This window comes from Pongo pygmaeus, chromosome 5, assembly GCF_028885625.2.
Source record: "Pongo pygmaeus isolate AG05252 chromosome 5, NHGRI_mPonPyg2-v2.0_pri, whole genome shotgun sequence".
In the NCBI taxonomy this organism is placed as follows: Eukaryota; Metazoa; Chordata; class Mammalia; order Primates; family Hominidae; genus Pongo; species Pongo pygmaeus.
Genome location: NC_072378.2, coordinates 17,845,019 through 17,861,829, shown reverse-complemented (window position 1 = coordinate 17,861,829; position 16,811 = coordinate 17,845,019). Strand labels below are relative to the sequence as shown.

Here is a 16,811-nt window from a genome sequence, read left to right as displayed (position 1 = left end):
CCCTTATAGTTCTACATTCCCTTCTTTTTTTGTTATTATTATGATTTCCTTCTCTTTTTTTGTTATTATTATTTCCTTTTAGCAATGGGATGTCAGTAGGTTGTCCAGGCTGGAGTACAGTGGCTATTCACAGGTGTGATCATAGCTCATTGCAGCCTCAAACTCCCGGGCTCAAGTGATCCTCCCACCTCAGCCTCACAAGCAGCTGGGACTGCAGGTGCATACCATCATGCCTGGCTCTCCCCTTCCTTCTTCTTTTCCCTAGACATCTCACTGTGTTCAATATACCCAAAGGATTTCTTGATCGTTGGTGGAATCTCTCAGAGCTGAGAAGTTGGCTGACCGTTGACGTAATATACAGATTAATAGGATCATTTCTTGTGTCTTTTTGGGAAAACAGTGGGAATCCAGTAAACACAAAGGTAATGCCTGTAGGGTGACACCAGTCTGTTACTGTGGCAGTTGAAGTAAAAATGGAGGCTTTGGCAAAGTATCGTTGGGGTGCTGCTATCCTGGCTGTGCCACTGAAGGATTTACGCTGACTGATCTGTGCTATTTTAAGCAGACGTCACATGTGAAAACAAAGATTTACATGATTAAGAGGTAGTTCAGCAGGAAGTTGCCTTTTATTTAATTATTTTTATTTTATTTTTTAGAGACAGTCTGGCTCTGTTACCCAGGCTGGAGTGCAGTGACATGATCACAGCTCACTGCAGCCTTAAACCTCTGGGCTCAAGCAGTCCTCTTGCTTCAGCCTCCTGAGTATCCGGGACTATAGGCACATGCCCCTGCAGCTGGCTAATGTTATTTTTTGTAGAGACTATGTTGCCCAGGCTGGTCTTGAACTCTTGGCTTCAAGTGATCCTTCAGTCTCAGCCTCTCAAAACACTGGGATTATAGGCGTGAGCCACCATGCCCAGCAAAAGTTGCTTTAAAATGTAAATTTGGCTGCATAGTATTTTTGTTTGGTAATGAAAAGATTAGGGAAACCAAGGCTTTATCCTCTAAGAATTAATATTGTAGCAGAACAAAGGGAATTGTATATAAATAGATGTATACATATATATACACACATACAGAATCTGATTAGACAGATATGGAAATTCAGGATAATGAGAAATAGTATCCTTTAAAGTTTTATAAGGAGGCCGGGTGCGGTGACGCACACCTTTAATCCCAGCACTTTGGGAGGCCAAGGCAGGCAAATCACTTGACGTCAGAAGTTCAAGACCAGCATGGCCAACATGGTGAAACCCCATCTCTACTAAAAATACAAAAATTAGCCAGGCGTGGTAGTGGGCACCTGTAGTCCCAGCTACTCAGGAGGCTGAGGCAAGGGAATCGCTCAAACCTGGGAGGCAGAGGTTGTGCTGAGCTGAGATCATGCCACTACGCTCCAGCCTGGGCAACAGAGCAAGACTCCATCTAAAAAAAAAAAAAAAAAAAATTTATAAAGGAGTGACATTTGAGATGACATTAAAAGGAAACAAAAGGGGGCAGGTTTTGCCTCACTTTGCAAAAATCTGATGTATATGTCCAGAAATATTTCTTTACATAAAATTAAATTATCTTGACATAATAAATATTAATCACTTTGTGTCTGAGGAGGGTTTCTGAGAGGTATTAAAATGATTTTAGGGAAAAAAATTACTTTTCTTAGAAAAAGAATACTTGTTTTGTGTTTTGCCTTTTCAACTAGATTGTAAGCAAGAGGATACAAACATGCCTAGTACATACTTGAGTTCCCTATAGCCCTTAAAATTGAAAAAGGTAACAAGTGGGTGTTAGTTTATTGCTTTCCAGATTGACCATTTTGCAGTTGGAGAACATATTAGTGAAAGCACACAACTCGAAAGGACAAATGAAAGGATACAGAGATAATGCAGTTGAAAGCACCTTCACATCTCGTTTTTATGGATCAGAAAAATGGTTACAGATTACATATCTTAAAACACGGATGCTTTCTGGTTCTCCAAGGAACATAGAAGATCTTGCTTCTTTTTTTATTTTTTTGAGACAGTCTTGGCTCTGTTGCCCAGGCTGGAGTGCAGTGACACAATCTGCCGAGATTGTGGAGGTTGCTCACTGCAACCTCCGTCTCCCGGATTCAAGCAATTCTCATGCCTCAGCCTCCTGAGTAGCTGGAATAACAGGCACATGCCACCATACCCAGCTAATTTTCGTATTTTCAGTAGAGACAAGGTTTCACCATGTTGGCCAGGATGGTCTCAAATTCCTGATCTCAAGTAATCCGCCTACCTCCACCTCCCAAAGTGCTAGGATTACAACCGTGAGCCATGTGCCTGGCCATTGCTGCTTCTTTTTTTTGAGACACAGTCTAGCTCTGTTGCCAGGCTGGAGTGCAGTGGCGCCATCTCAGCTCACTGCAACCTCCACCTCCTGAGTTCAAGCGATTCTCCTGCCTCAGCCTCCCGAGTAGCTGGGATTACAGGCGTGCACTGCCGCACCCAGCTAATTTTTGTATATTTAGTAGAGACGGGGTTTCACCATGTGTTGGCCAGGATGGTCTCAATCTTCTGACCTCATGAGCCCCTGCGCCTGGCCTTTTTTTTTTTTTTAACTGTAAATTGAATTTTGCTGAAATGCCATCAGAGATGACTTTTAAGTAAGAGTGGAGTTTAACTGTACTACATCCTATTCGTAAGTCATGGAACTTCATTACCTCAGATTATATATATCTCTCAACACATTTGCCTTATTAAAAACAGCTTTAGTAACTATATTAGATGTTCAGTGGTTCACAAAAATGCAAAGCTAACATTTTTAAGAGCCTGATAAAGGTGGAGCAGATGTACCGCAAGCTGCAGGGAATTAAATCCTGATATGAGTTTTATAAGTTGCAAACTAAGAGGAAGGAGTGGGATTCTGAGAAGGTGGAGTCAAATTTTGTTGAAAACAGTGAAGACAATAGCTTTCAGATTTCAAAAACGACTATAAAACATCTATGCTTTTGGCTGTTTTTTCAGTTGAAAAGCTATGAATGCCTTTACAAAAAAAAATGTTCTCACAATGTTGGTTCTTATTGATAAAATGTAAAATTTATATTTGGTTGGCATTTTGTTGTTTTACTCAGCTGTATGCGTTAAGAAGTCTGCTGGGCCAGGTACAGTGGCTCTGAACTTTGGGAGGTTGAGGTGGGAGAATTGCTTGGGGTCAGGAGTTCGATACTAACTTGGGCAACGTTGCAAGACCCCATCTTTGCAACAACAACAACAGCAAAATTAGACAAGTATGGTGGCATGTGCCCGTAGTCCTAGCTACTCGGGAGGCTGCTTGAGCCCAGGAGTTTGACATTACAGTGAGCTATGATTGCCCCAAGCCCCACTGCGCTCTCTGGCCTGGACAACAGAGCAAGATCTTTTTTTTTTTTTGAGACAGAGTCTCGCCCTGTCGCCTAGGCTGGAGTGCAATGGTGCGATCTTGGCTCACTGCAACCTCCGCCTCCTGGGTTCAAATGATTCTCCTGCCTCGGCCTCCCAAGTAGCTGGGATTACAGGTGTGTGCCACCATGCTTGGCTAATTTTTTGTATCTTTAGTAGAGATGGGGTTTCACCATGTTGGTCAGGCTAGTCTTGAACTCCTGACCTCAGGTGATCCGCCCGCCTTGACCTCCCAAAGTGTTGGGATTACAGGTGTGAGCCACTGAGCCTGGCCCAATTAGAAGTCTTAAATAACATTTTTCTAGTATAATATGGTGGGTTTGCAAAAAATAAGACTTTATTTTTCTTCAGTCATCAGTTTCTGGCCAGCCATGGTGGTTCATAACTGTAATCCCAGCACTTTGAAAAGCCAAAGCAGGAAGATCACTTGAGGCCAGGGGAATTCAAGACTAGCCTGGGCAACACAGAGAGCCCCCATCTCTACAAAAAATAACAATTAGCTGGGCATGGTGGCATGCACCTGTAGTCCCAGCTACTCTTGGGAGGATCACTTGAGCTGGGAGGTTGAGGCTGCAGTGAGCTATGACCATGCCACTGCATTCCAGCCTTGGTGACAGAGCAAGACCCTCTCTCTAAAATAAAGTTTTTAAAAAATTAGAAAAAAACAAAGTAGTCAGTTTCCAAGGAATAAGTCTTGAGAAATTGGTTTTCTCCCTTTTGAAATGTCAGTGTATTTTGTATGGGAAAATCAAAACTACTGTAAAGACCTAAGAAAAGCATGTCTCCTTTTGTGACAAACTTTGTGTTATTCATTTAATTACATTTTGGCGTGAAAGGAAGGGTAATAGTTTGTAAATAGTTTATGGAACTAACACGAGATTGCAAGGGAAATGTCAAGGACATGACAAAGGAATTAATTTAAACATCTTTAAAACTGCGTTAGTAATGGCCATAATTTTTCTAGTGGCAGTCAAACAAATAAATGTTCTAATTTCTGTGCAGACTACAAATTGTGTATGATATGCCCTTGCTTGTTGATCCACCTGAACCATGGAATAATGATGCTGAAGGGGACCCCAGTGCTCATCTAGTGACTGAATCCTTATTTGACCATTGCAGGAATCAAGTTCCCCCAAACCATGCATGTGAAAGTAATGAAACATCTAAAAATATATCCTGCAGCTTGAACCTCTGCTTACTCATAATAGTTCTTACATCCACTCCATGCTTTTATCTGTGTTCCAACTCCTTCCCCTGGTAATATGTTTATTAATTGAAAAAATATTACATACAGTGCCTGCCCTGTATGAGATACTGAAACAGGCACTATGGGGTGCATGGAACATAGTCCCTGCTGCCATGGAGTTCACCATTTAGATTTGGAAGTAAGAGCCACACAGAAGAACCGAGGCATAAAACAGGACCGTATGTGAATCAGTGTCATGGGAGCTACAAACTGCTGTAAAATTTCATAGGAGGGAAGGGATTGGGAGATCACTTCCAGCTGAGAAAAAAATATAACAAAAATTTTTCTATTCACTTGCTTTGAGTTTTAGGAAAATCTTGTAGATTTCTGGACTTCAGCTTTCTTCCTAGTAAATGTTTAGTAAAATAACAACCTATACTCCATGACTGGTTTGAGGTATCACCATTCTAAAATGCCTGTGATCAAAGATTTTGAAATTCAAGACATAATGCAGTTCAAAGGGCGCTGCTATTTGGCAAGCAAAGAACAGTTGTATCTATCAGTATTGTCAGGACTCTTTTTTCATCTGCAGGGTTTTAATATTTGTCTGAATTCTAGGGGGCAAATACTTAAAATGAAAATTGTCTCATGTGCCCTTTTATTAGCAAAAACAACTTTAAATGATTAACTCTTTGATTGTTAGAAGTTTTCACAGACTTTGGAATAATTCTTACTGACAGGTAGACCCTCAAAATTTGAGGTAGATTTCATTTTATTTTAAGTAGCATTACTATGAATGTAAATCTCTAGCTTTCTAACTTTATTTGAAGAATAGCAAATTGTTAAATTAAGTTTGACCTGGATGCAGTGGCTCATGCCTGTAATACCACACTTTGGGAAGCCAAGACAGGAGGATCACTTGAGCCCAGAAGTTAAGACCAGCGTTGGCAACACAACATGACCCTGTCTCTATGAAGAAAACAAAAATTTAAAAAAAAAAAAAGTTAGAGGTAGGCATGAAAAATTAACATGTAGAAAATAAATGATTATTCCACTACATATAACAATAACTGAAGAAGTGAATAAATGATTATTCCACTATATATAACAATAACTGTGTTCAAAACACAGTCCTTGAACACACAGGTGCTGTCTGCCCCAGTGCCTTTGCACCTGCTATTCCGCCTGGCTGTCGTGCTTTTCCACAAGCTTTCATAGGACCTGCTCCAGTTTTCCCCAGTGCCCCCTTGCTGTTACATTTTTGTGTCACTGATTACCTCGTGGCACCATATGTGTTTATTGTTTGCTCGCATATTGCTTCTCTCCCTTCACCTCACTGGGAGCTTCATAAGGGACATGAATAATATAAGTATTACTACAGATAATGCAAGTAATAGGATACTCGTGAGCTCCACGAGTCTTTGCATGTTTTTTCAGTGCTATAATTCTAGCGCTTAGCACACCATAGGTACTCAATAAATGTTTGTGAATGGATAAGTGAATTAATGAATTAGATGACTACTACTAGGCCTGATTTGTAGGTCATGCTCAGTAAATACTGACTGCAGATTTTTTTAGTGCAGAAACCAGAAGTTATTGAAAGCAGCACAGAATGAGGTTGAAAACCAAAGGTTCTTGGTGGGAGGATTTTTTTTTTTTTCCTTAATATTTAGGATGACGCATGTCACTGAAATTCACCGTGGATCAAGCTTGGGCACAGTGCCCAGGATATAAGAAGGAGAGCGGTAAAGATACTTCAAAAAAAAAACAAAAAAGAAAAGAAAAGAAAGGAAAATAGTCTCTATTGGCTGTTTAAAGTAAGGAGAGTTGACTTAGGTCAAAAGAAAAGGAAAATGTCCTGGGAATAAAAGTTAAGTATTATAAGATGCCATTAAAGGGAGTTTGTGGAATCTCCTTTTCTGGAAATGTTTAAAAACAAGATAGATCATCATCTCTTAGGAGTGTTGAAGTTCAGTCCTGCCCAGAGGCAGGAAGATTAACTGGATTACGCCTGTGTGGTCGGTCTCTAGAGTCATTGGAAGAGCCCTTGAATGCAGTAAATATTCCACATTCTCTTGGCTGAAACTATTGTTTCATAACTGTTCATTTGAAACTTGGTTATTATAATACCAGAGTGAATGTTTAAGTAACAAAATTGAATTTGGATCTCGGGTTGATGATGTAAGTTGAGTACATCATATATACCTAAATCAGTTTTAAAAGCATTAAAATAAAGTATATATAGTGCTGAAACTATTCAGAACATAACTTAGTCTTTTTTTTTTTTTTTTTGGCAAGAGAGAGGGAACATTGCATATAACTTACTAGTCTTTTATAATGTAAAAAAGTGCCTGCTTCCCTGCAAGATCTTAACGCCATTGAGTACATCAATAAGTAATTATAAAGTGACTACTATAAACGTTGCAGGCTTCAAAGATGAATTCGATATGGATCCTGCTTTCAGGGAACTTAGTCTACAAGTGGAGATAAAACATATATACAGTCTGGGCACAGTGGCTCATGCCTGTAATCCCAGCACTTTGGGAAGCCAAGGTGGGAGGACTGCTTGAACCCAAGAGTTTGATACCAGTCTGGGCAACATGGCGAAGTCCCATCTCTACAAAAAACAACAATTAGTTGGGCATGGTGGCATGTGCCTGTAGTCCCAACTACTCAGGAGGCTGAGGAGGTAGGATCAATTGAGCTGACTGAGGCTGCAGTGAGCCATGATAGTACCAGTGCACTCCAGTCTGGGCAACAGAGGGAGACCCTGTCTCTGAATGAATGAATGAATGAATGAATGAATGAATCCTGTCTCTCACACACACAGATCATATACATGATAAGTGAAAAATAAAATAATTGAGATAGGAGCCATAAAAAAGGACTAAACAGTGTTGTAAGGTTTCAGAGAAAGAAAAGATGATTCCTTTGAATTTAACCAAGAATGGTTCTGGGAGGAAAAATGTATCGAACTGGGCCTTAAGGGGTATGACGTATTTTGAAGGGTGGAAATGAAGGAGAAAACAAGGACAGAGATGAAATTATACTTAGTAATTCTGAGGTAAGGACAAGTTCCACTGGAGCATGAGGAATTTGGGGTTAATAGGCTGAGAGGGCCTATTGTGGCTAGTCTCAAATGCCAGGCCAAAGAGCATGGGTTCTGTGTGCTCAGTGCTTAAGATCTCTTGGAAGTGATTAAGCATTAAAGGATCCTGCCCATGGGAGGTTTGTAATTTGCTGTTTGGACTGCAAGAGATAAAAGGCAATAGCAGTGAGCCCAGGAAGGTAGCTACTGAGTCACCTGGGCTGCATTTGCTAAGGGATATGCTGAGAAGTAGTAGTTCCAAGGCATGTTAATAGGTGTTACTCCAAAAAGGGTCTCCTCACCAAAATGAATTGGGGAAATAAAATGTTAAACAATCAAATAGGCTTCTTTCCTGGACTTCATTTCTGAAAAGTCTCTGGAAGACTTTTCAGAGCCTTTAATATTGAGAATTTCATTGAGAATCTCAAATAGGATAAAACGTGCACCACTTCCAACATGATTTGGTGTTTTTTCATGGATTAGCTCATGAAACTCCGGTTCCTTAGAACACACTTTGGGGAACATTGCTCTACACATTTAATAATAACAGCTGGAACACAAGTAGTGGTAATGGGCATGAAAAACAGCAGTTAGGGCCAGGCACAGTGGCTCATGCCTGTAATCTCAGCACTTTGGGAGGCTGAGGCAGGCAGATCATTTGAGGTCAGGAGTTTGAGTCCACCCTGGCCGACATGGTGAGACCTCGTCTCTACTAAAAATACAAAAATTAGCTGGGCATAGTGGTGCGTGCCTGTATTCCCAGCTACTTAGGAGGCTGAGGCAGGAAAATCGCTTGAACCCAGGAGGCGGAGGCTGCAGTGAGCTGAGATCATGCCACTGCACTGCAGCCTGGGTGACAGAGTGAGACTCTGTCTCAAAAAAAAAGGAAAAGAAAAAACAGCAGTTTGATGGGAATCCTTACAGAAGAAGCACCAGCCGTTCCTGGTATATAGTAGGCATTCAGTAGCTATACAGAAAGTTAATTCATGTAAAAGTGAATTAATGATTTAATACCAGTAGATGTTGGTATGGATGCGGTGAACAGGGAACACTTTTACATTGCTAGTAGAAATGTAATCTAGTACAACCACTATGGAAAACAGTGTGGAGATTCCTTAAAGAACTAAAAGTAGAACTACCATTTGATCCAACAATCCCACTCCTGGGTATCTATCCAGAGGAAAATAAGTCATTATACGAAAAAGATACTTGCACATGCATGTTTATAGTGGCACAATTCACAATTGCAAAATCATGGAACCAACCCAAATGCCCATCAATCAACAAGTGGATAAAGGAACCATGGTGTGTGTGTGTGTGTGTGTGTGAGTGTGTGATGGAATACTACTTAGCCATAAAAAGGAATGAATTAACGGCATTTGCAGCGACCTGCATGAGATTGGAGACTATTGTTCTAAGTGAAGTAACTCAGGAATGGAAAACCAAATGTCGTATGTCCTCACTGATATGTGGGAGCTAAGCTGTGAGGACAGAAAGGCATAAGAATGATACAGTGGACTTTTAGGATTTGAGGGGGAGAGTGGGAAAGGAGCGAGGGATAAAAGACTACAAATATGATGCAGTGTACGCTGCTCAGGTGATGGGTGCACCAAAATCTCACAAATCACCACTAAAGAACTAACTCATGTAACCAAATACCACCTGTACCCCAATAACTTATAGAAAAATAAAAAAAGATAAAACATGAAATTAGCCAGGCTTGGTGGCAAGCACCTGTAGTCCCAGCTACCCAGGAGGCTGAGGCAGGAGAATTACTTGAGCCCGGGAGGCAGAGGTTGTGGTGAGCCGAGATCGCACCACTGCACTCCAGCCTGGGCGACAAAGCGAGACTCCAACTCAAAAAAAAAATTAAAATTTAAAAAATATGAAGAGATACTTTTACATGTAAAAGACATGCCAAATACTAAACATGTAAAATTGCTAACCATGTAAAATTGCTTCACATCTTTACTTTTCGAGGGAATGTATATTAAAAATACAGTAAGAACCCCCCCCACCACCACCAAAAAAAAAAACAACCATACTTTGCTGGAGATTGCCTGCTGAGACAGAAGGGGAAAGGAGTGCAGGATGGGAATATGGAGAGTTTTGCACTTCAGTATGCTAGAGATGATATCATGAAAAGCTAGGAGAAGGAACCACTTTATATGAAAGTTGAGTATTGAGAAGCTGAGGGAGATCGACCTGGAAGGTTCAGTGGATGCTGAAACCATGGACTTGTGAGAGAAGACATTGTTTTTGTTTTTTGTTTTTTCTCATCAGATGTATTGTGGAAAAAAATATCTGGTTAAAATGTCTGGTTATTTGAATTCTAGATAAATAGTAATTTTCATGTACAACTTATTCTAATACAGAAAGCTAACCATATATTTAGTCTAAAAGAAATATCATAGGGCCAGGCGCAATGGCTCACACCTGTAATCCCAGTACATTTTGGGAGGCAGAAGAGAGAGGATTACTTGAGGCCAGGAGTTCGAGACCAGCCTGAGCAATAGGGCAAGACCTCCTGTCTGCAACTATTTTTTTTTTAATCGCTCGGTATGGTGGCGTGCACTGGTGCTCCTAGCTACTCAGGAGGCTGAGGCAGGAGGATCCCTTGAGCCCAGGAGTTTGAGACTGCAGTGAGCTGTGATAGTTCAACTGCACTCCAGCCTGGGTGACCCTCTCCCCCCAAAAAAGAGGAAAATAAGAAATTTTATGGTTAACAAAAGCACCAAACCTATAGTAATTTTTTTCAATCAGACAGTATTGGCCATCCTTCTCATCTTCACCAGTGATTTTTTTTTAGTCTGATTTACTCATAAGTTAATTAATCTTTAATGTTTTGTTCTTTCATTCAGGTATTTGCCTTTGATTATTGCTTTTGGTCCATGGATGAATCTAACACTACAAAATATGCTGGTAAGTTTTCTCCCTCTACACCTGACAGTTGGGCTTCTGGTCTCTTCTTCCATTGAGTTTATTTTCTTTAATTCCTCTGGAGTTTTACTTTTCCTGTGTAATTCACACTTGTTCTTTCCAATTATACCACATGGGTTTTAAAGTCAGTAAGATTTGGTTTCAGAATCTGGGTCTGCCACTTACTTGTAAAATCCTTGAACAGATTTTTATTAAGCTTCAAATTGTTCACCTGACCTCCTTGTGGTATTTTATCCTCATTCCATCCAACACAAATGACTGCTGTTTTATTATTTATGACCATAGGCTTTCCTAGGAGTCAGTCACAATTGCTTTAGTTCCAGAGGGAAGCATTTGGTTTGGTGGAGGAAGTTGTTGGTTCTTTTGCTTCTGATTATGCCCCCTTTTTCTTAGATATTTCATCTTTTTAAAAATTTATTTTTCGTCCAGGCATGGTGGCTCACATCTGTAATCCCAGCACTTTGGGAGGCTGAGGTGGGCGGATCACTTGAGGTCAGGAGTTCAAGACCAGCTTGAATAACATAGCAAAACCCCGTCTCTACTAAACATACAAAACTTATCCAGGTGTGGTGGTGGGCGCCTGTAATCCCAGCTACTTGGGAGGCTGAGGCAGGAGAATGGCTTGAGCCCGGGAGGCAGAGGTTGCAGTGAGCTGAGGTCCCACCACAGCCTAGGTGACCGAGTGAGACTCTGTCTCAAAAAAATTAAAAAAATTATTTTTCTAACTGGCAAATGAAAGTTGCATATATTTATCATGTACAGTGTGATGTTTTGAAATATGTATATATTATGGAATGGCTAAATTGAGCTAATTAACACATGCTTTACCTCATGAACTTATCCTTTTTTGTGGTAAGAACACTTAAAGTCTACTCAGCAATTTTCAGGAATACACTACGTTGTTATTAACTGTAGTCACCGTGTTGTACAATAGAGCTCATGAACTAAGTATTTCTTCCTAATGAGTGTTTTCTCCTTATTTCTACTTGTAAGAGCATCAGCTGAATGACATTCTCATTTAGTTAAAAACAAAAAAATGAAGGGAGGATATTGGCCTTAAAAGATTTGGAGGTAAAAGCACATGACTAGTTTAAAGAGAATTAATGTTTTGTTTATTGATAGGTTTTTCCTTGCCATATAAAGCAAACTTGAGAAACTGTTTGATAAGATAATTTTTTCAAGAGTTAACAATCTTGAACTAGGAGAATTCCTTCAGTTGCTCACACTGGGTAAATTAGCCTTTCCAAATATCATTCCTGCAACTTGAGCAATATATTTTATTAAAGTGAATAAGTAGTTCATAATGTTGGTTGTAATTAATTTGTCTTTTTATCAGTCCTTTGGGACTTTATGTAATAAGTTCTGCAGAGTCTGGAACAGTCTTGACTTGTTAGCACTCTGTATTTTTGTGCCGGGTGTGTACTTTTAGATTTAAATCAACAACAAAAGTAAAACATTTCCTACAGATGCAGAGACAAATGGGGATAAATGCTATGGTTATACAAACCCGTTATTAACCGTGTTCAATTTATGTTACTCAAGATGCAGCCATATATATCTTCCTGAACTGGAGCTCTTCTCATGCACTTCTCAGATACTTTCCAGGACTCCTCATCACATGTTAGAAAAAATCTATACTCTTTGGACTACATTTGAGGTCCTTTATTATATAGCTCCATTCTACCTTCTCCACCGTCTCTTCTGGGACTCCTCTCACCACTCATTCAGTGCCTCCGCCCAGTGTCTGTTGTTGGTTCCTTTCATATAACTCAGGAAGCCAGAAAGTCTCACAATAATTTTTTAAGTATTCATGACCCCCCCCGCCCAACTGTGTGTGTGCAGCCCAGGAAGCCCTTGAGAAATCCAAAAATAAGAAAGCAAAAGAAATGCATACCAAATAACATTCTGAGATAATATTTAAACTCTAAATTTTATAGATTTTAAGTGTTACATAAAATCCAAGGAGAGATAAAATCTGGAAAGGGACCACATTTTAAAGAGAGAGAGAGAAAAGGCACCAGATTTTAAAGAGATAAAATCTGGAAAGGCACCAGCTGTCTGGGAAGGCACCAGAGAGCAGATGGAACATAGAGGAGATAAGTATTTGAGACAACACATACATTAAATTGCCTGATTCAGTCATTCCACAAGGGATACATATATCAGAACATCATGTTGTATACCATAAATATATATGATTATTACTTGTCAACATATGAGATGTTTAGAGTTTAGTCAAAGGGAAGCCTTAGAAGGCATCCAGACAAGAGGAAGTGACATGTATCAAGGAGAGCACATGGATTTTGACATGAGACCTGTGCTTAAATCTCAGGACCTCTGCCTTGGTTCTCTTGGACAATTTACTTAATTTCTCTGAGCTACAATTTGTTTTCTATGGAAGAAAGTAAAAATGGCAATACCTATGCTATGTGGTTGCTGTAAGGGTTAAATAGGTCACTTTATGTGCTGATTAATGGAAGGTTCCCGTAAATGATATTTTCATTTGACTTTTCTGTAAAGGAAGATACAAAGCCATGGTGGTAATGCTGGTCTGAGCAGAAGGTATATCTTGGCAGGGGGGAACCCAGCTGCAAAGTTAAGATTAAAAAGAAAGAAAGAAAAATAAGAAGGTGCATCTTGTTGGGGATGCGATGGGAGACCTATTTGTACATGTTGAGTGAGGCCAGATAATAGGAAATTTTAAGAACTTCAGACTAATATGGTGAAAAATAGGAGCTATTGGAGTGATGTGGTTAAAATAATGCTTAAGGAAGATTGTTTTTCTCTTTCTTTTCCATATCTTCTGGAATCACATCCTCCATTGTTGCCCACAGAGAACACACTAGCCTTCTGCAGTATACCACTCATGTGCCTGGATGTGCAACAAACTTTTTTTTTTTAAACCAGAAATGACTTCATTACATACAGATGATAAAATTTAGTTGTGAAACTCAAGATTTCTGTAGCTCTTCATTACAAATAGTTCAGATATATTTTAAAAGATCAAAATGATTTTTGAACATACTGATAGCCTAAAATTTAGTACATTTTAGGTTGCATGATCATATTGAGTACCATGTCCCAGTTAGCCCTGAAATTGGGTTCTGCCAGCTCATAGAGCACTGTCTACTTAAAAAATTTGGGAGGATATTTTCTTATTCTTCAGATATTCCCATTATCATACAAATACTGTGATGCTCCTTCTCCTTAGCAAAAGGTAAAATTCATGCTTACTATTCTCTCAAGTTTACATCCATTGTAAATAATCTGCCGAGTAAATACGTTATGTGTAGATTAGTTGATGGTTTCCATACTAATTTATTTTCTCTTCATTAAAAAATAACAATTCCTTCTTAATTGGAAATAAAGACATTAAGATAGAAGCATTCATTGTCTGGTGGAAAATAGGGGAAGTGGAGAAGGGGAAGCACATATTTCCTGAAACCGACCTATTTGTCAGGCTCGATGAATAATGGCGTCATTGATACTGAATCAGGACTCTCAAAGCCGCTCTCAAAACTAGGGGGTAACAGGGAGAGAGACAGAGAAAGATAAGTGCATGGATTGAGAAAGCAAAGAGAAGCAAGGGCTCTTAAGTTTTGTGTGGTGTGTCAAAATGTTAAATTCTCAATCATGTCTTGCTATTTATTAAAAGCTATAGGAAGAGCCTCCACGCTCCCACTTTCTGATTTAGAAACACGTAATTCTCTAGCAGGTATAATGGCATTGCAGTGGGTTGGTTGGAGCAGTTGAAGAATATGAGCTCTTAAGTCAGACTTGGTTCAAATCCTGGCTCTAACACCTTCTATCTGTGTAAGGCCGGGTGAGTTACTGAACTGAATCTCACGATCCTTCTGTTTCCTCATATGGTAAATAAGGATACTAATAGTTCTGATCTCATAGGGTTGATTTGAGGACTAAATGATGTATTCATTTAAAGTGCTTAATCCAGTAAGTACCTGGCGACTTAGGGAGGAGGAAGCACTGCCTTAATGTTTATTATTGTCTTTATTATTGTCTTATTGTGACAGGAGTCAGTACTTTGGAAAGAAAATGCAATGTACTGAGATTTATGACAACTGGTTTTGCCACAAACTGCTAGACCTTGGGCAGGGTGATTTCTGTGGGTCTCTGTTCTTCATCTGTGAAAGGAGGAGATACAGCCTGGAATGATCTCAGATCCCCGCCAGCTCTCTGATAAAACATGAATCAGCCATTTTATGTTGGCCACACAGCTGTTCCAGTGGACTTTTCAGAGGCAAATTAAAGGCTTATTTGTTAAGCCATTCACATTACATTGAATCATGCTTTGAGGTATTTTACATTTTATTTATTTGTTTTTTTTTTTTTTTTTTTGAGAGGGAGTCTCGCTCTGTCGCCCAGGCTGGAGTGCAGTGGCACGGTCTCGGCTCACTGCAACCTCCGCCTCCTTGGGTTCAAGCGATTCTCCTGCCTCAGCCTCCTGAGTAGCTGGGATTACAGACATGTGCCACCACACCTGGCTAATTTTTGTATTTTTTAGTAGAGACAGGGTTTCATCATGTTGGCCAGGCTGGCCTTGAACTCCTGACCTCAAGTGATCAGCCTCCCAAAGTGCTGGGATTACAGGCATGAGCCACTGCCCCCAGCCAGGAATTATTTTACATTTGAAATATATTATCTCTTCCTCCTATTACCTTTTGGCTAGGTAGTTGTAATAATGTTTGTCTGGCAGATAATTCTGAAGCAAAAATTTTTTTTTGCCTCAAAAAAAATTTTGAAGCAAAAACCCTGTGTAAGGGCTAATAAAAAAAAAAACAACAAATAACCTGCAGAATTAGATACATGGAGCATGGCATTTCTACATAAACTCATATGTTCTCCTGAACTTCATATATACATGCAGATATACACAGATCCACATTTAAGATTATGAAGTTAGTATATTATAGTCAATACTGATAAACTTGAAAGCAGTCTTTGTAAATGTTTAAGTCACTGCTGATTGCAATTAAAGCATTCTTGACAATGAATCAATACATTTTTTAATATTTCTAAAATGTGCCATGTTAGTAGATAACAGTGACTTCCAGTAACTTTGGTTTTTATTTTCTTCCCAGCTCTATAGAAATCTTCATATCAAAAATTAAAAAAAACAGTCTGGTAGTGGCATATCTGGGGTCAGTGTGGATGTGAACATTCCCTGGCCTGAGAGATTCTAAACTGTTGACTCAGAAATTATATAACAGTTCTTGCCATATGGCATATTGCTCAAATGTGCTGAAGCCATGTGTTTTCGAGCATTGTTAATGCCCTGCAACGCAGGAGAAAGGTTGTACATCTGCCTCTTATTCTGCTAGCATTGCTTTATACTGTGAGGGGACAGAAGAGCACCTCCAATCTGTGGACTAATGCAGTAGGAAGAGCAGCCATGTTTGATTCTGTTCCCGTGATGAGGGATTTTATGTGCTCAGAGCTAGAAATGATTTCTGCTTCATATTGCTTAACTAAATATTAACTAACCAGAATCGTAATGAGACAAAACATTTATGTGGCAAAATTTACATTCTAAAAGCCAATAGTAGCCAAAATAGAACCAATTTCTTAGCAGAGTTCTACAATATCAGTTTGTTCTAGCATATTGTATTGGTTCATTATTTTACTATTCAGGTGATCTGTTTGAATGAAGTCTTTTTTCTAGTAGTTAAAAGTACAGGCTCTGGAGTCACACTTCTTGGGCTCAAATTCTGCCTCTGCCACTTCCCAACTGTGTGGCTGTAGGTAATAATAACAGCACCTCCTTATTATAAATCTTGTGGGTTGAAATGATATTATGTATATGAAGCACTCAGCAAGTGCCTTGCACAGAGGAAACACTCAATAATTGTTAGCTATTGGGTTTAAACCATAAACGTTTTCCTTATAGTTATGAGCAGCACTAGTAGTTGCTACTTGAACAGTTTGTTAAAGTAGGGATTCATTATAAATGACGCATGCTATTTTAAAAAACATTTATGAAAAAATATGCCAAATCCTCCCAGATTTTTGTTTTTCTTTTATGGTCTTTTATAAATTATCTCACTCATACTCGATTTGTCATTTCTTTTGGTGACTCACCTTTATCAAGTTGTTCCTAAGCATTCTATTTAGGGTTGTCTTAGAATCAGCAACCCTCTTTTTTGCATTTGTTGATTAAATTATGTAATTACAGAGAAGT

The 16,811-nt window shown here is 39.3% G+C and overlaps 1 protein-coding gene across 7 annotated transcripts in view; it reads left to right on the top strand.

Moving 5' to 3' along the window:
- KIF13A (kinesin family member 13A) overlaps positions 1-16,811 on the top strand; it is a 234,154-nt gene that overhangs the window by 109,683 nt on the left and 107,660 nt on the right. For all 7 annotated transcript variants that reach the window (XM_063665845.1, XM_054490482.2, XM_054490485.2 and 4 more), the window contains exon 4: positions 10,537-10,597. In XM_063665845.1, coding sequence (XP_063521915.1) covers positions 10,537-10,597 — 61 coding nt within the window. The remainder of the gene's footprint in view (positions 1-10,536; positions 10,598-16,811) is intronic.